General features: G+C 41.9%; 1 protein-coding gene across 7 annotated transcripts; it reads left to right on the top strand.

Annotated features, from left to right (window-relative positions):
* The first annotated feature begins 472 nt into the window (after positions 1-472).
* On the top strand, positions 473-20,391 carry ktn1 (kinectin 1). Of its 7 annotated transcripts, none has more exons than XM_023293694.3 (36): positions 473-633; positions 5,674-6,374; positions 6,627-6,788; positions 6,903-7,019; positions 7,101-7,231; positions 7,372-7,476; positions 7,613-7,753; positions 7,893-7,999; positions 8,237-8,381; positions 9,060-9,156; positions 9,284-9,468; positions 9,765-9,854; positions 9,947-9,984; positions 10,087-10,177; positions 10,482-10,550; positions 10,657-10,694; positions 10,806-10,896; positions 11,087-11,155; positions 11,245-11,282; positions 11,703-11,793; positions 11,913-12,025; positions 12,110-12,206; positions 12,481-12,521; positions 12,634-12,724; positions 14,523-14,609; positions 16,152-16,241; positions 16,372-16,458; positions 16,546-16,635; positions 16,720-16,812; positions 16,917-16,985; positions 17,084-17,167; positions 17,620-17,703; positions 18,779-18,862; positions 18,958-19,053; positions 19,141-19,251; positions 19,372-20,391. In XM_023293694.3, exons 2-36 carry the CDS (start codon positions 5,675-5,677, stop codon positions 19,399-19,401), a joined length of 3,852 nt encoding a protein of 1,283 aa, XP_023149462.1. In that variant the 5' UTR covers positions 473-633; position 5,674; the 3' UTR covers positions 19,402-20,391. The 7 variants fall into 7 exon arrangements, with proteins under 7 accessions (XP_023149462.1, XP_023149465.1, XP_023149464.1 ...); XM_023293697.3 differs by having other exon boundaries at positions 12,484-12,521; XM_023293696.3 differs by having other exon boundaries at positions 6,906-7,019.
* The last annotated feature ends 2,563 nt before the right edge of the window (positions 20,392-22,954 follow it).

Below are 22,954 nucleotides of genomic sequence, written 5' to 3' on the forward strand. Positions count from 1 at the left end.
GTCCTCGCTGCACTTTTTTTTTTTAATATGCCAGTCAAACGTTTACTGTTGACTCAAGAAATAAGCCCTTGCTTTTATTTATTTCATTTATGTTGGGATTTGTATTTTAAATCTGCATTTTCGGTTATTGCGTATTTACACAGTGATATAGTCAAAATTAAACGAACTTTAATTACATTTTGCATGTTTTGAAAGAAAAAAACACATAATTTAGGTTAACGGATTATTCGGTAAAATACTCGATGTAAAGTCAGTCGGTGTTAGCAGCCCCTACTTCTACATACACATGTGCCTCTGGACTTTGGGGAAGTGTATTGACCACTCCCCTCATTTCTTTAGACTATCGTAAGATTTGTGATCCCACTATGTGTGGGGAAGGCGGGTCTTCGTGTCGTTATGTGATGCGTGTTGACCGGAGCGCTCGGTGTGGCACGAGTCTCAAAACGAGCGCTCCTCAGCAGGCCGACTATGACCCGCCCCCGCGAACCAGAAACACCCGACAGTCTGCCTGTGACGGATAGCGCAGGAGAAAGCCAGGCTGGAGCTGCTCTGGGAAGTCAGGAATCTGCAGGAGTCAACGCAGAACAACGCCATTTCACCACCAGCTGAGGGAACAGCACACTGAAGCTACAGGTACTCCGTGAGCAGCTGTTTCCGCACATTTCGTGTTTATTTCTCGTCAGAAAGCGGCTCAGGCCGGTCTTAGCACAGCTTAGCTCCTCACGCAGGCCTGGGAACGGCCCTCAGGACTTTAACGGCAGAATGGAGCAGCAGACCGGGTCAGAGATTTCAGGAGAGAGGGAGGCTGGGGCAACAGCAAGACGAGGCCCGTGAGGGTAGATGTCCACGCCTCCAGAGAGTCTGAGTGTTTGTGAGGGGCAGAAAAGTGTTCCTGCTAACATTCTCGCTGGTCAGTTTTTTTTTTTATCGCTGAAGACCTTCTCTGTACTAATTGGATTGGCCGGCTAACGTTAGTGCCTGGCTCACGTTAGTTAGCTGGTTAGCGTGTGTTATGTTAGCTAGCTCATTTATAGTGCTGAGCTGTAGCCACTCGCACACTAACTTACGAAGTGGTGACGAGCCTTTTTCCTCTATGGACTTAAGGACCAATATAACAACTACTTGTAGCCAGGTCACTTTGGAGCCTCCACAGTTAAACACTGTTGGCCAGTCATTTTGAGGAAGTTATCTTGTCGACATGTGTGCCTCTTCTTTCGCTTTCTTGCCTCACTTGATTATATCGTGTGACATATGACCTAGCTGGGCTAACTTAGCAAGGAGATTAGATAACTCGTGCTTATTCAGTGATTACAGGCTGTATTCATAGACAGCATTTGTCTTGGTGTAAGAACAGCTGCCATTACGTATCTGGTTCAGTAGACTGCACAAGGCCGACGATTTACGTTAGGCATGACCTAGCATGCTGGGACATTTAGTACTCCACATATGAACTGGCCTCGGTGAATGGTGAGGTGGCTGGATGGACCTCACCCTGTCTCGAAGACAAGTTAGGATGTTGTGACTTATTTTTGGTACCTCAAATGAGCTACAGTTACGGTGGAAAGCCACCTACATCTGTAATAAAGACATGATGGTGTCTACATGTCAAAGTGCTTCCTGATGACCTCAACATCTATCAAGTTTATTTTGTTAATCTGGCTTTAATGCAAAGTGAATTAAACACGTTACTGGAGGTCCATGGAAATCTAAAGACCCCACTGGTGTCAGTTTAATAAACTTTGAGAGGCCAGAAGGAGACCCACAAGACATAGATAGATAGATAGATAGATAGATAGATAGATAGATAGATAGATAGATAGATAGATAGATAGATTAAACCTTTATTGATCCCACAGCGGGGAAATTTACAATGTAACAGCAGCAAATGGAACAGAATAAAAAGGAGAGCAGCACACAATGCATACAGTGCACAGATATAAATATTTTCTCCTAGAAAAAAAATACAATATTTACAGCAACATTCCTATGAAATTGCACAGCATCATTATGTACATTTTTATTGCACAGTTTGTAGGAGGACATGGGCTCAGCTTTGTCTTGTTGCCAATTTCTTTGAGGTCTATTTGTAGATAAGCTCTTATCTAGGATGTTGTATTTGATTTCATTTGTACTGTGCTTTTAAATTTCCTTGTTACTGCCTGTCATGGGGCAGCAGACCATTTCAGAGGGCTATTACCTATTTGTTAATGTTTTCCAATTTAAACAGATACAGTTATTGTGTACTTAGATACTCTCTGTTTAGTTTATTACTGGAATGCTGATAGTGGAGAATCAGTTTGGTATCCTTACAGCTTTACTATTTTGACATTTCCAGTTCCTCTGTCAATTATTTGAAACTAAATTGCGTTTAATTAGCTGCGATCACTAAACTCTCTGGATTAAATGTACTGCTTTTGAATAGTAAAAGTTATTTTATAATCGATATAAGCAAATCTCTCTTTTTCGCAAATATTACCATTAAAAATGACAGTAAGATTTTCATGTGCACAGCTTTAGCGCAGGGGAAACCCTGGTTGTGTGAGACTTTCATACTGTACACAACTGTTCAAAGTTTGGGGTCACCCAGGTAATGCAATGTTTTCCATGAAAACTCGTGTTTTTATTCATGTGCTAACATAACTGCATGAGAGTTTTCTAATCATCAATTAGCCTTTCAACACAATTAGCTAACGCAGTGTAGCATTAGAACACAGGAGTGATGGTTGCTGGAAATGGGTCTCTGTTCCCCTATGTAGATATTCCATTAAAAATCAACCATTTCCAGCTAGAATAGTCATTTGCCACATTAACAATATGTAGACTGATTAATTTAATGATATCTTCAATGCAAAAAATGTTTTTCTTTCAAAAATAAGGACATTTCTAAATGACCCCAAACTTTTGAATGGTAGTGTATATTCCAATGTCAGACTTTGTATAATGTATACTAGAAAAAATGTACACTCATCTCAAGTAGCTCTAGTTTTGTGTACCGTCCTGGGCTATTGATGTGCTTTTAAGTGACTTGTCGCCAGTTTAAAGACATTAAGTGTAGAGTGTTGCATGGCCTGATTTTCAAGTGCTGTCTGTGCTGTGTTTTGAACTGGATAGTTATCAGGAGTTGCCTCTGCGTCCATGCCTGCCAAATCAGGAGGCCTGGCCAGCCAAGTGGGTAGATTCCGGGGAGCCAACAGCCCGAGAGGGCTTTGTCCTCCGGGCTCATTTTGATGCTGGGACAAGGTTCAGGCTGCACAAGGAAGCTCATGCACCTTTCACTCTGAGGCCTGAAACTGAAAGAAAACAAGCAAGCTTCAAACTTTTACACTACTCACTCCACCCATACTTCACATGCCAAGAAGTAGCGTTGCTTTAGAAGTTATTTTACGGCTTGGTCTGGTCTGACATGGGAGTTTCCTGGAGTATACAATGACTGCAGCTTTTAAACGTTTCCTGATTTGGTAGCCCCCGAAAGTTAGCAGCTGTATTTATGTCAAAACCTTCTTGTATATGCAGAACATACTGTACTATAGTGGCTTTATTTTGTAAAACTTGGAACATGGCCAAACTTGGTCATGTCCATGTTTTAGACAATCATATCATTCAGAATACTAAAATGCGTTTTAGATTTTTCTGTGCTGCTTTGATAGAAGTTTTCTATACTGATATGTGTCTGTCCATTATAAATGACACACCTTTGAATGAGATTACAGGTAATGATACTAGGATATATAGTTTTGTAAAAGGCATGTAAAGACTAAGGTTGCGATATCATGGTATGTGAATTTGCATAGTGCAGTTTAAACCATCACCTGTTCATTTGCTCATGATTAACATATTTTTTATGAGCTTGCCCCCAGCTAGTTTACCGAGGGTGGATGAATTTATACCACTTGTCACAGATGGAATACCAAATTGTCAAAGGAATTGAAATGAATGGGTTAAATGCAAAGACACTGAATCTCAACCAGCTATTAAGATGAGATGTTCAGATGTATTTGTTTGAGCCAAAGCTCTTCATAAAATGTTACATAATGAAAAGTGAAAAAAAAATAGTTTCAAAATTGTTACATAATTAGGAGCTTTTAGTTTATGCTCAGTGGAAAGGTCTGGTGCTAGAAAGGCAACATAATTTTTCAAAGTTAGATAAGTCAAATATTAAACATTGTAACAGGGCTGGTACATTTTTTTTTGTTTCCTGGAAGGTGTAGTGAGTTTACAGTGAAACCGTGCCAATATTATACTATAAGCCTGTCAGTCCTCAGGAAGCCCTGCAGTGGAAAGTTATTCTTAAATGTATTATCATTGGTAATCTGCTTAATCCAAATTACTAAAGAGGTCTGCTCTACGACACTGACTCCTACGCTGTATTGCTGCCACAGATCTTGGGTGTAGGAGTACTTCAGGTCATTCAGCATTTGTGCCACTCTGCATTGTTGGTAGCACAATGCTGCTGTCGTCACCCGAGGCTTAACTTCTGCCCATTTTCAAACACGGTAGTTTTATTTTTGTAATAAGCATAATAAATTTGCACAAGTTGTTGTTGTGTCAGTTTGCAGGACATGTATAAATCTTTAAAAAGGGATGTATTAATCCTATTAAAAATTCTTGCAGTCTCTTTGACGCTGCCTCTCACAAATCTGCAGTGCTAAGATTGTCAGATCAAACGTGTAATCCAGTTGATCAAACAGAAAAACATATATCCTGCAGAAATACAGTAGTAAGAGTTATCATGGAGAAAAATATGTCATCCCTTTATCTACGCTGATTCTACTTAAGACTGCGTCGCCTTGAGGAGTGATAGTAGTACACATAGTTCTTCACAATATGTTTGGCATTTGCTAAGTTTATGACGTCTCATGGCCTCTTGACTCTTAAAATGTTGCCTGCAGCAGAAGAAGAACCTCTTTCCCCTTGGCTTTTATCAGGCGAGCTACAGGTAAGACAGACCTCAGCGTGTGACACTTGCATGTGGGTATATTTTTGCCCCTTGCAAATCCATCCTGATATGAGTTTGGAATGTCACAAGTCATCCTTGTGGGGGCAGAAGGAGGGAAGGAACTAAATGAAACATTGAGCTACCTTCTTTAAAGCCTTGTTGCTTTTCTTATGACCTATTCTGTCTTTTAAACCAATGGAAGTGAAGTTGATTGCTTTTATTCTCATCTAAGAACTGTTCTTCTATCTGCCTCAGTCTGTGTTTGTAGTGAAAGTGCGTCCGTCTATGTGGACCTATATAAACATAAAGAGGATGTTAAGCTGTGTAGCTGGGGTAGTGTTGTCTAATTGGATCATATCACTAAGAGGACAGGGTGTCAGTGAGAGTCCTCACTTGCACCCTCTCAGCACTATTGATGTACTCACACCTCCTCAACCTCACACCCACCACGCACACATCTCTTATTTGCACCAGTTTACACATCACAGACTGGCTCTTCTAGCAGTGGTTGACCTGCAAATTAATATTCTTTCAGAGCCCAGGCAAGTGCAGCGTGACTGTTATTAGATGAAAATTAGCATCAAGCTGAATGCCCAGCTCATATTTGAGCTAGTGTTGTAGAAATCTGTCAAAATGTCAAACATACAGAAAGCATAAGATATACAGATGCATACCACAACATGAATTAAACAGACAAAGTGGCTTAAGCGAAACATTGTTTGCCTCCTTTTCTTCAGAATGGCAGTGGATATCTACGACTCTCAGTACCTGCTCATCCTGGCCCCTTCCCTGGTCATCGCCCTGATGTTCCTCTTCTTCTGGCTCTTCATGAAAGAAACCTCCTACGATGAGGTGCTGGCAAGGCAGAAACGTGACCTCAAACTGCCACCAACCAAACCAGACCCCCGTAAGAAGAACGAAAAGAAGAAGAGCAAGAAGAAGGAGAGTGCCAGTGGAGGAAGCGGTGGTGGTGGCGGCGGTGGAGAGTCGGAAGAGGATCTGCGGGATTTTGATGTGGCTGATGGAGCCAACAGCTCCACTATGGAGGTAGAGGAGGAACCTGTACCAGCTCCTACACCAGATCCTGCTCTACCGACACCCACTCCATATGTGCCTGTTTCAGTGTCACCAGAGCCACCTACTGGTCTGAGGGAAAGAAAGAAGAAGGAGAAGAAGGCTGCCAAGGCTGCAGCTGCCGCCGCGGCTGCTGCTTTAGCGGCAGCAAGTTCCCCTTCTGAGGAGCCAGAAATAAATGGCTCCAAGCCAGTCAGCCGCAAGACAGAACCACCTCTGGCTGCGAGCAAACAGTCCAGTGTATCATCTCTGCAACTTGAGACTCCTGTCCAGGTTCAGGCTGTTCAGGCTCCTATTCAAGCTCAGACGCCTTCCCAAATCTCTGGGAAGAAGAAGGAGAAAAAGAAACAGAAAGTAGAGCCTGGTCAGTAACAAAGAGTAAAGTTCAAAGTGGGTGTGCTGCTGTGTGTGTGTTGTTGGTTTTTTTTGTTGAGAAAACACTAATTAGCTGTTGTTTGGAATTAATACTTTAATTGATTTACAGTACATTTTGCTTGAAAAAAATAGAGGACAAATAAAGCCAGTAGATGAAAAATATCATTGAATTGCAAGATAATTGAATATTCTCTTGTAGACTGAGACTGACTGTGTTCTCCTCTTGCTTTTTGTTTTCCAGCAGCAGATGACCAGCAGTCAGAAGTTAAAGCAGAGCAGGCCCCAGCACCAGCAAAGAAGGAAGCTCCCATTGTGGCTGAAACCAAAGTTTTGGATGGTGCAACTCCAAGTACCACCAGCGGAAAAAAGAAGAACTCCACAAAGAAGCAGAAGACCGAGCATGGTAATAATGATATTATTACAGATGCTAATTATAGCTCACTTTTCTTTATACCCCCTGGACAATGGCTTAAACTAAAGCTTGCATTTCTAATGAGCCTTTCCCCCCCAAACCCAGTAGATGAAACCCAGATTTTGGCAGATACAGCAGCTTCTGCCAACCACCAGGCAGCCCATAATGATGATTTGCCATCCAAAGCATCTGGCAAGAAACAAAAGAATGAGACTGATAAAGGTAAGAGGTAAAGCAAGGTCTCATCTGTCTTGCCGTTTAACCCTCCCTAAATTGAGTGTTCTATTTTTTGTGATTTAACAGAGAACACAGAGGTGAAGCTGAAGGATCTGCTCTCTGGACTGTCCAGCCTGACTCTGTCAGAAGCAGAGGCTGTCAGTGTGATAGCTCTCCTTAGAGAGAAGAGCCCCAATGCCTTGGATGCCTGGCACAAAGTGAGAGACTTAATGTGATAAATTTGAATTAGGTGTTATGACAAATGGCATTTCACACTATTTGCATTTGGTAGAGTACATGGTATTTGTAGTTTGACTTGCTGGGCTTACTTTTTAATTTCCTTGTCTTTCACCACCAGTCTGCTGTGAGGCCTGATCCTGCTGCCCAGGAACGGGAGAAGCTTCTTACAACTCTGCAGGAGGAGGCCTCCATTGCCAAAGACAAAGTGAAGCAGCTCAGTCAGGTCTAGATTCCAACATTTTATCTAATGAAGTACAAAATGATGATTGGTTTATTTCCAGCTTAGTTGTTCCATTGCAGGAATATATCCAGTTGTTTCAATAAAGAGTTTTATATGCCCTCTTGTTCCCATGTTTTAGGAGCTTCAGGTTGAGAAGCAGAAGACGGGTCGGGTGGAAGCTATGATGAGAGAGCAGCGCGCAGCCATGGAGAAAGAACTGGGAAGCATGCAAGCCAAAGCACAAGGCAGCTGTCTGGAGCTTCAGACTATGCAGATAAAGGTAAAGTCTTTGATTTAATGTATTATCTGTACATTTACTACACATGATGCCATATTAAATCATCACTATATTACTAATTTTAGTTAATATGGTGGGAAAAAAATTGGAAATTAAATGAATGTGTATCATGTGCATGTAGTTTCAGCAGGTGAGGGAGCAGCTGGAAAGCCAGATCACTCGACTGCAGCAGGAGAACGGTATCCTGAGGGATGCAGTCAGCTCTGCCACCAACCAGATGGAGAACAAGTCAGTGTTGCACTACTCCTCATGCTCTCAGCTTACGTCTCATGCTCGGCTTGGTGAAACATTGATCATGATCCAATTCATATTAGAATTTAACCTCATTGATTATTCAATTTTACATTATCCTCCATTACACAATATTAAATGCCTTGTGCAAGCTATTTGCAGTTTGCTTTTTCATCAATTTCCCACATTAATGCTCCATCAACCATGTTCATATTATGTGTGTGTGCTTGATAGGAATTCAGCGGAGCTGAACAAGCTGCGTTCTGAATATGCCGGTCTGATGAAAGAGCTGGCAGACAACAACAGCAAGCTGCAGCAGGAGGAGCACCAGAGGAAGTCGCTGGAGGTCAGCTACAAGCAGAATGTGTCCCAGCTGGAGGTACGCTAATCCAGATGCGCAATGTGTTTATTTAGCCTGTGCTTCAGTTTCCCCAGCCGTGACAAAAAGGAACTGGGTTGTACAGAACCTGGGCATGTAGTGCAGCTTCGGATCTGGGTGGTGGGTGTGGCAGCACTACCAGGGAAATGGGAGGAGGGTTTTAGTGGAAGTCCTGGGGAGGGTTGTGGGAAACAGAACCTGAGCTGGGAGGATTTTGTTGGCTTTAGAGGATGGAATGTTTGAGGCTTTGTGCTGTGTATAAACAACACTTTTCCTGCTAGACGTTCAGATCAGCCTTTCCTGGTTTTTCATGGACCGTGATCATAAGATGGAAATGTTGCTGGCTTGACAGAGACAAGTCTTGGCAAAGAACTAAAGCACAATGCCAGGAGCTGAGAGTTGCACAATTTAGAAAAATCAATAAAGCAGCCCACATGTCTTGTAATTTAGGCTTACCATTCATTTCTTAAGATAGGCTCTTGACTTTATTGGAATTTTTGATTTAAAAAGTGACTTTTATTACTTTGTAGAAATTCTGACTTTATGCAGATCTTTTTCAACAAAGCTTAAGGTTTTAATGCCCACTCAAACCACCAAAATTTTATAAGCACTTGTCTCCTAGTGCAATGGGTGGAAGAAAGGTGTTGACCGACTTACATGTATTTCTCAATCCCCCAGGCCCAACTGCAGGATGCCAAGCGTCGCTGGGAAGAACTGCAAAACTTCCTCCACAATGTCAATGCTGAAAGGGAAAAACTTCAGGCTTCTAAGCAAGGTGATGAAACCTAACATCTCACCCTTAAGTTTTAAATTCTACCAAATTAAACTAACTCATCGGGTTATGTTCAGCAACTGAATGGTTGTGTGTGTGTGTGTGTGTGTGTGTGTGTGTGTGGTTACAGAGCTCCACAGTCAGCTGCTGGGAGTAGAGACGGAGATGAACAATAAGAACAAGGAGATCCAAAACCTCCACAGCAGCCTAACTGAAGCCATGGTATCCAAGGAGCGGCTGGAGCAGAGAGTGATGGAGCTTATGGAGATGTCTCAGCACAGTATGCCAGATGACTCATTGCAGGCCAGGGTTCAGGTGAGGAATGCACTGTCACACACAAAGAATAAGTATTTGACATGAATCAAGCCAAAAAAAGACTTCAAGTCAAAATTACAGCAAGAAAAATGGAATTTATTGCTGTATTTATGTAGAGCATCACCACATTAATGTGGATTGGATTGAGATACTGCTGCATCAAACTGTATTATCAATTGCTTCTTAAAATTTCCTCGTCTGCTGAAATTTTGAGTTTATATTGAGATGCTGTGTAAATTTCTCTCTGACAACAAACAGTACACTCCTAATGCTCAGTTATACAATCTGTTTAACAGGAACTTATAAATGAAAACAAAGGCTTTCAGGTCCAGAACGAAACGTTGCAAGTCCAGAATGAGAGCCTGCAGGCCCAGATCTCTTCACAGGTAAATGGGTCAACTTCACTTGCATAAGTCAGTATAAGATGCATAGCTGTGTTTGTATGTAGGCTAATGAGATTTCTCGGTTTCTCATTTAGGCCGCTCACGTCTCCCACATTGAGGAGCTACAAAAGCTGTAAGCAAGACTTTATCTTTTCAGCCACTGTGATTGCATTACAGGCGATATCATTGAGCTTTATTTAATGTATCCTCCAATCTCTTCCCCTGTTCTGCCTAGACTGGCTGAAAAGGAGTTGCAGCGGAAAAGTCTGGAGGATTCTCTAAATGCTGAGAGGAGCAGTGGGGCTAGTAGAGAAACTGACATGCAGGTAAAGACAGAAGAGCGCTTCATCTACTGCCTCTTATACCAACATGACTTTGACTCATTAGTCTGCAGGAATTTGTTGCTGTGTTGAGAATGAATATGGATTGAAGAGTATATACGCTGCCAGAAAGAGGACGTTGTCGCATTTGCAGATATTTTGGGTTCAGATGTCAAATGGATAGAAAAAAATGTTTTGGCTTTGTAAACCTAAGACTGAATTATGAGCGGTATTTAGTTTTTTAAATGATTGCATAACCTGTCAGACTCAGTATTGTCTTGGCATAATAAGCTTGTATTTTCATCTGCAGGCCTTGCACAATGATAACATGTCACTGAAGGCAGACATTCAGAATCTGCAGGCACAGATCTCTGATCAGGTTAGCGGAGTACTTTGACTGTTTTTACAAATTAGAAACCTTCTCTATGTTTGTGTGCTTTTGTTTGACACGCCCTCTCTTTCTGCCTTTGGCTCTCTCCATGCAGACTGCGTCCCAGCTGGCTCTGGACCAGTTCCAGAAGAGGTGTGTATGAAAACTTGAACATACTTTGAATACATCATCTGGTTAGGCTTTTCAACTAAAGATCCATAATTAATAACTGAATGACCTTATAAAACATTGCTTTCTATTCAGTGTCCGGGAGAAGGAGGAGAACATGAAAACTGTAGAGGGTCTGTTGGAGAAGGGGCTGATTGAGGTGGCCAACAAGGAAGAGGAGCTCAAGGTGAACATTTTCTCTCATTTGGAAAGGAACAACCAACAGTAGCAAATCTTTATAATATGCTGCCTCACACATACACCCACATTAGACTGACATCAGCATTCTTGAAGTGACTTTGCATCTCTGTTCCAGCCTTGTAATCACAATTTGTAATGGGCAAAAGTTGTTAAGTAGTTTGTTTCCCCTAACACAGGCTGTAAGAGAAGAGAATGAGGCACTGAAGCAACAAATCGAGGACTTTAAGAAAAAGACAGCAGAACAGGTGAGGTCTAAAATCACTATTGAAAAGGATTTCTAGAGTGTTTGATTTATATTGTGTCAATTTTACTCATTTTTTTCCTCTAATCAAAGGCATCATCAGAGTCAACAGTGGAAGATCTCCAGAGCAAGTAAGAGCATTTAGATATTTATGAAACTTAATAATAATAGAGAGAAAAGCTTTATTTCTGGCAGCCTCATGTTCATGACAGAGTTACACAGACAGATATAAATGTCTAATTGTAGTTTCGGTAGCTCTAAGCAGTCAGCTTTGCACATGTACTGAGATGAAGAGAAGCTGATGAAAGTCATAATTACATGTTGGGAAATCAAAGGCTACTATTTCACTTTACTGTGAGCACATCAAAACTAATTCCTCCTGGCACTCAGGAACACTCCTCAGACACACCCCTCTTAGTAATTCTTTAAACATCCCACTTCCACTGGTATTGTATCCTGTCTGTTGTTAAATGTCTTATTGTAGTGGATGTTGTGTTTGAGATGTAAATGCATTCATTGTGATGATCCCTTGTTTTTTCTGTACTTTATAGGATCCAAGAGAGGGATGTGAAGCTAAAATCAATGGAAGAGAGTCTACAGGCAGCACAAGACAACAGCTCTGCCAGAGAGAAGACAGTTGAGGTGCGAACTTTTCTGTATTGGTTTGATGAATTCAGAAGACCACAAATTTTATGTCTCATATTGTTCATGTGGCATTGTCTTTTGTTGAGCTCGTGTCTGAATCAATTTTTGTCTCACAGGCTCTGGAGCAGCAGTTGGCTGCTCTGCAGGCAGAAATGGAGCAGCTGAGACAGAAGGAGACACCAGAAGAGCCGAACAGTTCTGCTACCCAGCTCCAAGAACTCCAGGCTCAGTATGTTAACCACTCACTTGACCGTGTAGTTTTCTAGCACACCCCTTTCAAATCAGACGATTGACGAGAAAATCTGACCCACAGAGTGGCGGCAAAGGACCAGCAGATCCAGATGCTGCAGACTGAGCTGGAGGCAAGGACAAATCAGCTGAGTGAGAAGATGGAGCAGGTACACCAACAGGTGAGGAAGGACTTCAGAAAGGAAGCTTTCACAACAGTGTGCAGAGGTTACACATTTCCTGGCTTGAACCAGGAAGATTTATTCAGCCATGAAAGATGTTTTTGTTGCCAAAGTAAATACTGGAGAACAAGTGACATTTGAGCAGAGGGGTCTCTTGAGAGAGGTAAAGGGTTTTTACAGTCAGGAGAGTTGTTTTGTTCTAAGTGTCATGAAATATTTACCGGTAGTTGTCATTCACATGTAGTTTTGTCTTTTCTCTCCCCTGCTCACATAGCAGTCGCACACAGGAGTGCCAAGCCCAGAGCTTCTTACAGCGTAAGTAATGTTGCGTTCCTTCCATCTGTGTTCTTATTTTGAGGATCTTTTATCATGCATTGCATGATGTCTGATAATTTTCATAATGAGGGGTTATGCTGTTCTCTTTCAGGTTGTCGGAGAAGGACAGCCAGGTTACCAGTCTGCAGGGAGAGCTGGCTGAGCTGAGGGACTCCCTAGAGCTTCACAGGAAGAAGAACAACGTAGGTTTTCTACATTGATGACCTGAACTACAACACCACTGGCAGTTCTGGTCTAGAAATCACCACCCGCCCCTTATGTGTTACCACAAAACACTCCCCTCGTGCAGTTGCACACTGCATATATCCATACTCCCTGTTGTCCACTGCCACTTGTTTTGCTTTTTGTTCTTTTCATATGTTTTAAAACCCAAATCGAAAGCTTTCTTTAGCTAAGGTTGTGTATTCACTATGATTACACACATCAGTACCGATGTGTGTTTTGATTTGAATTGCTTAAGCTGAGCATTGCATAAGAGGGTTTCTAGCCTACTCTTGTTTTGCCTGTTTCAGCGAGCTTGTTTGTGCTTGTGGGTGATTCAGAGCATTAGAAACTCGCCTATGTTTTATTTTTAAGCGAGCTATATTTGATTTGACAAATATCTAAACATATTTATGTGTTTATTGCTGTATGCACTATGTATTTTTAGATATCATTGCCTTAATATGAATAGAAAGTACTGGAAGAATGTTATTACTGTATTACACTTGAGCTCAAAATTATTCATACCCATGCCAAATTTTGTTAAATAGTGAATTTTTATTTTGACAAATGTCTTTCCTCTAGTTGGAAATGAAATGAACACTGCAGCAGGAGGCCAGTTTTTTCTGAAAACTGTCCAATGTTTTCATCCATAATCTTAATGTAATCCAGTCTCTCATTATGCAATTTCCTTTAACAAAGTTAGCACTCCCATTGACTGAAAAACACCCTCGAAGCATTACATTCCCACCACCATGCTTGACTGTGATGATTGTGTTCTTCCCTGCGTCTCAACAACTTAACTTTTATCTCATCTGGCAACAGAAGGAATGACCAAAAGATTTCTTTGTCCAGGTGAGCTTTCATGCGTCTGTCTTTGGGGAGTCCTACTTGGTCAGTGTCCATTGAGACCAACCTTCTGTAGTGTCTCCTGGAGTTTCTGCCTTGTTGGTACAAGAATTGTACCGATTTATGAAGATGGTTTGATGGCGATCCCTTTATTGTTCTTGGCCCCTTGCGTTACCATTTTTACCACAGTTGTCAGTTTTGGCATCCTGCCACAACCTTTGAGATTTTTCAGTGTGGAACTCTTAGTACTTTTTTTTATGCTTGGAACTGTGGCCAGTGGCACTTTAAAGCACCTGGATATTATTTTGCAGCCTTTCCCCTTCTTGTGAGCACACAATGTCAACTGTAAATCAGTGACTGACCCAAATACCAAGCTCACTTCACTCTTTGGTTTTTGCCATGACTTGCAGTTGACTAGTAGAAAAACTGCATCAGCTGTTCTCAGATTATAGCATATTAGAATGCTTTAGAACTTGGTAGAAATTACCAGGAGCATTTTATATGATATTGAATTTTAATTTTCTCAAACACTTAGGTGCAATAGATAATATTTTATCATTAACAGTTCCAATTTTAACATATTTTGTCATTTGCTTTTGTCATATCCAGCCAGAAGAAAGCTATTAATCGAAAAGAATTATATCAAACTTTGGCAAGGGTGTGAATAGTTTCGAGCTTAACTGTATCTTGCATATGGTGCATGTTGCTTTGACCCCCACGCGGTGTGAGACTGGGACTCTCGAGGCTATTTTTTTTCGTACTTTTTTTTAGCGGTTGGAGCACGGGTGAAAAGCAGAGTGTGGTAATTTTAAAATGAGAAATGCGTCCGGTTTGTTCTGTTACTCTACCAGTCTGTATTTGAGGGTCACTGAATGCATTTCCCCTGAGGCTCAACTGAAAGTAGTATCTCTCTGGAACTGACCAAAACAGGAGCTTCGGGAGAAAAACTGGAGTGCAATGGAAGCTCTGTCAGCCACCGAGTCCATGCTTCAAGGAAAACTCAGCAAAACTGTCAAGGTTCGACACCTCACCTCAGTCTGCTTCACTCTAGTTCCAATCTGATGCATCCCCCCCAAAATGCTGTGTTTTGCCATAATCGACCCAGTGAGATTTCTTTTTCACCATCATCCATAACACCGCTGCATACTCATTTACCTTACTTTTGTTCCTCTCCAATCAATGTTGTTTGGCCTTAACTTTTTAATTGGCTGTGTGTCGAGCTATGCTACTCCTCTCAGGCATGTCAGACTTGATTATTTCAACAAATATCGGTTTTGTTAGTATATACATTTTTTTGGTTAAGCTTTGAAATATAAAAGATGTCTCCTTGGCCAAAGCCCAGGCTGATGCTTGGAAATGAGTGTGCAGTGACTTAGAAATTCACTAGATGTCATTAGATTGAGATTCATGGCAATCATTTTGCAGCTTTCTGTCTTCTTGTCGTGGCATGGCATGTTTTTCCCCTCTCATTCTGCTTTTGTGACTTCATACCGTCAAAATCACCAGTTAATTGAAGAAAATCTGTTCAAATTGGTTTTAATGCATTTTATTTAATGAAGTATGGTCATTCAAAATGGGATGGATTTGCGGCACTGTTATTTTGTTTCTCAATGCTCTGTACTCACAACTGAAACATCTTTGTTCTCCATTGGGAAGAACAAGTACAACTAAATGTAAAGCAAAATCCACTGTGGATTTCATGCAGTTGAGTTGCAGGTCTCTTGGTGTAGCCACTGAGCTGGCTACCTGATAGCTGTTCTATTAAGAGTTCAAGTGATGTGTGTATATTTTTGCTGTCCCCCCCTACATTAGGTAAGAGGACATGCTGAACCATCAGCACAGCAGCTGCTCATCTGCCATTTGAGTACAGTAGAAAGCACCTTGTCAGAGCTGAGCCAAGGAGTTCCTTGGCAGCTGTTGTGTACTGTCAGTGAATGCTGGTTGGTTATATTCAACTCCGCACTTGTCTCAAAGCTCCCTTGTGACAGTGTGTTAATGTGAACAGTGGTTAGAGTGCCAGCTGGCTAATGTTTGGCATACATTCTCCCTTCAGGCCTCAGAGTGACAGTGCATGATGCTGGCCTATTGTGGGAGGACTGATAGCTACCTTTTTATTTATTGAAGAGTTTCAAGGTACTTTTTACAATTTCATGAAAGCAGATTGATGTGTTTGTGGTTCCAGGAGGACTGGAGCATGTGAGATGCTCTGAATCTGAGGTTGCTGACATTTGGTGTAGGTGTGGTCTGTTGAAAAATGCTGATGTTTTCTGAGAGTAAATGGAAGTGGGAGTGAGACAGCATTTATCCTAATGCCCTAAAGTTGTTATACATCATGACATTAAATGAATCAGTCTCATCACTTTGATCGGAGCAGCCTGATGAATGAACTGATTACCGGTTTAAAGCAGGACCGATAGAATAAGAAAAATTCTGTGATGATTTCTGCTTGGATGACCACCGCACCCTGTCATCGAAGTGTCTGAACTGACAGTCAGTTCTCAATCTCTTCTTCTCTTTTTTTTTTTTTTTTGTCCTTGTACACTTCCTGTCACCCTGTAGGAAAACCAGACAGCGCTGGCAGCGTGTCAGGCTGAATGCCGAGATGTTCTGCACAGACTTCTACCCCTTGTGCCTCTGCCCTCTGAACAGGTATGGATTTTTACCTACATACTTACTGTGTTTGAAAAGTCTTTTTACTCCTTCCTAATTTCTCGTATCATGTAATGTCATGTTGTCTAATTGATGTTTGACTTCACTTGTCACCATTGTTGTCCACTAGAACCATCAGGAGTGGCTACACAGATTTGAGAAGGCAGTAGCTGAAAACTCAACTGCACAATCCAGTCCTGCATCAGGGGACTCTGAGGTAAACGGAAAGTAGAAATTGGAAGTTGAACATCATTCTTTTTTTTTTTTTAAACAAGGGTATCAATAAATACTGTCTTCCTTTTAGGGACTGGCAGAGAAACTGAAAGAAGCTGAGGAAACCCAAAGGATTCTGCAGAAAGACTGTGAGACGTACAAGAAGGTTTTGGCAGAGACGGTGAGATAAGATTCTAAAGTTACCATCTTGTCTGCATGGTGGTTTCTCTTCCAAACTGAGCTGTCATTCTCACTGCATTCACAGGAGGGCATCCTGCAGCGCCTTCAGAGCAGTGTGGAGCAGGAGGAGTCTCGCTGGAGGGTGAAGCTGGAGGTATCGCAGGGGGAGCTCAAAGAGGTATACTTTCAGGTTTAACAGTAAACAGCTCCCAGATTGAATACCAGATCACTATTGCATTTTGTGCTCTCTTCATTGTGTCATTCTTCTTTCTTTCACTATAGATGAGTCAGAAAGTCACAGCTCTGGAGCAAGAGATTGAGAGACTAACTGATGGGGCAGAGTTGGAAAATGTCAGTCTACTTCAAACACACTTCCCAAATGTACACTGCCACATTTCTTGTATGACCTGTTGACATTTTTATCTCTGCACTTCTGTTGTGCTCTGCAGCTGAGAAGAGAAAAGCAGCACTTGGAGTCTGAGTTGGAGAGGGCGGAGCGTGAGAGTGCCACCTATGTGACAGAAGTCAGAGAGGTGAGCAGAAAGTGGACTGCTTCACATAGTACTACTTGTAATTCTTCTTCCTATCATAGTGTCCAACCTCCCGTTGCAAAAGCATGAGCTCTGTTGTGAGTCAGTTATGTGTTTGTTTGTGTTTCAGTGGTTTTGTGACATCCTGCAGGCTGTTTATTCAGAGCATATGGAATTCACACAACACTGACATTAAATACTGTTGAATTACACATCCTTCACGTAGCCACCCCTTGCGTTAGCTGTCTTTCACCACTTACTGCTCTAGTAATTTGTGGTCATCCACAACAAGATCCCGTGCTGCATTCATCACTTCATGGCTCTGCATTCCATCTTTATAGATGCCTTATGGCCTGATCAACTTGTATTACTGCATAGACTGTGTACTAGTAGTGCTGTCCTGGATCAACTCCCACAGACTCCCATTAAACACATCATCTCAAACTTAATTTCAGCTCAAAGATCTGTTGACTGAATTGCAGACCAGGCTTGATGGCTCATATACAGAGGCTATCAGACAGAATGAGGAGCTGACATTGGTAAGCGTTGCTCACCCTGTAGCTAGAGCTCCTTTAAAGCCTATCCCTTATTGCAATGGCTCTACACTGACTGCCACTGCCTCAGGATGGGGTCCTCCAACTTCTGCAAAACTTTGGTTCATCATTCATAACCTTTTGTGAACTTGAAGTCTCATGGAAGAGCCATGAATGTGACTCTGCAAACTATCACAAACCAGATTATGAATGATGACTTTCACACTCAATAATACTCACAAGACTAACTTTTCCTCTTCTACACCTGCACTCCACTTCACCCTTTTCATCTGTCTAACAAATAGCTTACTAGTCAACCTTTGGTCTCCCTGCAGAGGACAAAAATGTGTCCCATTTTGTCCATCATCTATATTTTAACTCTGCTGTTCAATCTTCAGCCTTCAAACAAGCCTTGTCAGTCTGTTCTGTGTCAGTTTTTGTCTTGCATTATTGGCACTGTAGGTTTTTTCAGTGGTCACCATGAAATGCCGGTAGTTTTAAACAATATTTTGGTAGTGTTCAGACCAACAGTAGCACGATCAAAAATGTTACCTCGTCACAGATAACGGTGAGGACTGTTCAACTTTCGATTTACCACTTTGCTACATTGTCTTGCAACAATACTTCAGTTGCTTTATCCGGTAAATAATTGGTGAGTTTATCTGGCAGTCATGGAGACACAGGAAGAACTGATTGCTGCAGTAGTAACTTTCCAGGCTTGTAAAATCCTCCATCATTGTACCATAAAGCACTGTACAGCTTTACGGTATCTGATAAGTCTCACTGAATTAATGTATTACTCAGACTGGACTTCCCAGACTGTGATTCTCACTGATACCTGTAGCAACATGCCCACAGCAGCACAGTGCTATTTTCGGTTTGAACATTGCCATAGTGGGACAATTAATTGCTATGAAATGTATACAAATGTTAAACTCTTTATCAGAGGCAATGTTGGTAGGAGGATTTGAATAAATATCCCTTATGTGGATAAAATAATGAACTAGAAGCGGGTTTTACAGCTGCCATTAGGATGCTATAAAATGCTGTAAAGTGTGCTGAGTTTCTGTTTTAATTCCAGCTGAAAACCCAGCTCACTGAGACGCTGTCCAAGCTGGAGGCAGAGGAGAACGAGAGGCAAAAAGTGGCTGGTGACCTGTACAAGGTAAATATTATATTGTATATTTTATCGCAGTGCTGATAAAGGTTGAACTTGTGGCCACATTGTTAACAAGTGGAACTTTGTGGTCCTTGACACAGGCACAGCAGTCTCTTGATCTGATCCAGGGGGAGCTCTCTAATGTGACAGACAACACTGATGACCTGATAGAGAATAGCAGTCTGTCGTCACAGAGAGTAAGTGTCTGAATCAGTTTTGGGTGTCGGTTTCTTCTTAAGAAATGTGTTTCGGTAGTAATATTTGGTGCTTTGTGTTTCTGACAGGAGGAGATTGACAGAAAAGAGAAAATGACTGCAGGACTTAATCAAACAGTCAAAGAACTGCAGCAGCTACTACAAGCCGTCAGCCAGCAACTCACTAAGGGACAAGAAGGGGTAAAGGCCTACTATTTTGTTCCCATTATTTGGTATAAGACAACGTTGTAATATGATAGTCCTGTCTTTCTGAATGCAACTGTACATTTGAATGTCTAAATGTTGTGCCTTTTTCCCCAGGAGGCTGATAAAGATCTGCCCAAGGTATAGTGAGAGGAGGATAGAGCCTCATGCAGCCACCCTGACTGCACTACAGAGACCACCTTTGACCTTCGGTCTTATCACTACCACATCACATCATACTGTCACACCTAGCCACCTCCTCCCTCCATATCTTGATCGCCTCACCTGTACTGTACAAAGCCTCCAACTGAATCTGGCAGAGGCACTGGTAAATCACTCCCAGACTCACTGATGGCAACAAGGGAGCAGGTGGAGGCTACTGTTAATTCCAGACACTCCAGGCACTATACCAAAACCCACACTACGCCACTCCCACCACATTCCTCTTCTTTAGCAGCATCACCAGTTAATTTTTGTTCTAAACTTAATAATGACATCCAGCATAATTTAAACTGTGGCAACCATTCCTCTGTTTTAAAACGCCTGTATTTTTCAGTGAAATCCTTTTGAATACTGCAGTAGTTTTTGTTGTTATTTGTCTCGAGGGCAGTGATACAAATTTCCAACTTGACTAAGCAAACTTTGGGTTTTCAGTCCTTTTCTTCTTAACTTAAAGATATGTATTGTTTAAATGTTCCATTTAGGACCTGCTGAAATACACTGTTGTTGATCTGTTTGCCTCCTGACCAGAAAACTATCACAAACTGTGCATCACCGTGCATTCATAGCTCCATGCATAACTTGGCTCAGTACTGGGTGGGTGAAGGGAGATCAGAAGAGGTCTCAGTATATCAGAAGGGTCACTACGTGACTGTAACTATGGAGATGCATGGACAAATTGTACTCAAGTCTGTACTGCAGCTCCAAAGAGAATGGAGTCCGTGACCCTGGCTGTGCAAAGAGAAAGCCAGGTCAACAGTGTAGAGGTTTTTAATCCTTCTGCAACTACTCTAGGAATAAGCATCCCATATCATCTGTAATCAACACTCGCTATATTGTTGCTAAATTCATTAACACTGAAGATTTTGTTCTTTTTGTAACGGGTGATGTTAATAAAAGGGATGCTTGATAAATCTGTCAGGGGTCTTGTGTTCCTTCTTTTTCTTTTACTGCACTTCTTATTCCTCACCACTGAGGGGCAGCACGCAACCTTAGTTTAAATTTCAAATATATGATTCATAGCCTTGAAAAACCTGAACGTGTACATGGAAATTACAAAGCTTCTGCTCATGTTGCTTTTGCTGGGAGGAAAAATCAGATTGGCAATACACAATAAACATGTTTGTCATGCAGCAGTGTTATTTTAGGTAAGTGTTTTGTATGACAGTTAAGAAGCTTGACACTCTGCAGCTTCAATTATGGAACACTTGGGGTGTGACCAGTTTCGTGTGATGGTAACATGCTGTATAATCCCTCAGAACAGGACGCGCTTTTTTCAGCTTCTGCAAGAGGTTTTACAAAATATTTCCCATCAGTAAGAAGATGTGAAAGGAAATGAGAATGCAACTGATAGCTCAAATAATCCAAAGCTTACCAAGGACAACTCCTGTGCTGGTGGTAGTGTTGGAAAATATCACTCTGGTATGGCCACTTGACACCGAGGGATTTCATAGGAAGGAATATTGTAAGCCCTTAAAGAACATGAATATGAGGGCAAAGATGCACAGATTTTTAATGTTTTAGATCATCACCACCAGCTTCCTATTTTATTGAAAAGCTAAATACAGCTTCTGTGTGTCTGGACCTGACTTGACTTCTGCACAGAAAGCTCTTGCTCTCATCTTTTGCATGTTAAAAGGCCTTTAAAACAACAGGACTGTTGTGTTTGCTGGGAGCAGGGGGGTGTTCAGGTCAGGAGTGCGAGCAACATGGGATCAGCACATTCCTCACATTCTCCCACACTGTCATGCTGCAGTCAGCTGATTAGAGATCTGGCTTTTACCTTCATGGAAACCTCGCGACGAAACATGCGCCACAGCATCTTCAATCTACTTGTTAACTGGATCACGCCAGGAGTGTCTCTCACAGCTTGCTGTTGGAGGCTGCTGTGCCATATGTGCACAATCTACTGTAAAATAGCTGCTTCCTAATATACAACTATTAATGTACATGCCCTGGCTTCTCTTAACAAAACTTGAGGTGATTGAAATGCATTTTATTGTATGATGATGACTAAAGATGAAATTTGTGATGAGGAAAATTTTCTACAGCAATGACACTGTATCCAGTGTAATGTGCCGTACTGTTATTGGGAAAATCTGACATGTCATCCTTTTTTGGGGAAATTAAGGATTTTGAAATGTGGGGGAATCCAGCCATAAATCTACCTGAGGTTACACGCTTGTGCATTCTCCAGTGACTTGCATAGAGAGTGTGACTTGTAAAGCCTGCCAAAGAGCAGTGGAGAAGTTAATGGGGGCTTTGTCTTTCCTTTGTCGTCATTGCTCACACTATGAGTCTCACATGTGCAATTTAGCTTGTTTCAGTAGGCCTCTGCTCTGCATGCTTCTTGTCTGGCAACATTTGACTCCTCCTCCTAAACATAGATTTGCACTCACGCTACGCCAGCACAACTTCAGCAAAGCAGCCCACTCCCTGCATCTGCTCTCCATCAGTGTGGTATGTGCTAGAGAGCCTTTGATCCCCACCCCCCCAACTCTGCTGTGTGTGTGTGTGTGTCAGTGTGTGTGTGTGTCAGTGTGCGTGCAGAAGGGTGAGTCAGACAGACGTAGAAAAGACGGTAGTGCTCTTTTACACAGACAATGCCCAGTGGATGAATGCAAAGAGGAAAGAGACAGTGACACAAAAGAGCAGTAAACATTCATTATACCCACAGCATTAAGGCCAGCCCCTGGCCCTGTAGTTATAGTCCTAATGCAGCCTGATCCTCATGCGCAACTGCTGAAGAAGCTGAAGTTCCCTCATCTGTGCTATTAATGGACAAGTATGTGCAGCTATGAACAGGACCAACAAATGCCAACTATTTGAGAGTACAAATGGAAATTACATCAGTGTCTGTATCTTATTGAACTGAAGAGTTTGAAGTTGTAACACAGAAGGGTGGGGAGGCAAATATCTTGGTGGACCCCAGTGACCCCCTGCTACCTTTTGTTTTTGTGTCAAGTGTTATTGCACTTTGAAACTGAACACCAGTTCAAACAGAGGGCCATAATTGCAGAGGCAAAAGGGCCACTGAAGGGGCCTGAAACAGTGAGAGCACCTCCAGCCATGCAGCTTCTTGTGAAAACAAGACAGAGGCAGTAAAGTGTTGATGAGACTGCCAGACAAAAGTGGAGAAGTGGCACATTCATCAGAAAGGCGTGAGAACAACTGGACCTGTGGGATATGGGAAGAGGTGACACTGGAGGCAGAGAGGCTCCTGACATCCTCACATTAGGTGTGGACATTTAGTTACATTAGTATGTCTGAGAGTCAGTCTCAGAAGAAGCAATTAAGCAAATTACTGGGCCTTGATGTTATTATTAGACTGATTTGCATCTTCTCACATGGCCAGACAGCCGGGCGAGTGATAAGATATTACAGAATGAAATAAGCATGTACCCTTAAGGCCTGCAACCTGCAAAAGGAAAGATGAAAATAAGAAGGTAGACAACAAAATGAAATGATCAAAATGAGCAAC

This window comes from Amphiprion ocellaris, chromosome 20 (genome assembly GCF_022539595.1).
Source record: "Amphiprion ocellaris isolate individual 3 ecotype Okinawa chromosome 20, ASM2253959v1, whole genome shotgun sequence".
NCBI classification, from domain to species: Eukaryota; Metazoa; Chordata; class Actinopteri; family Pomacentridae; genus Amphiprion; species Amphiprion ocellaris.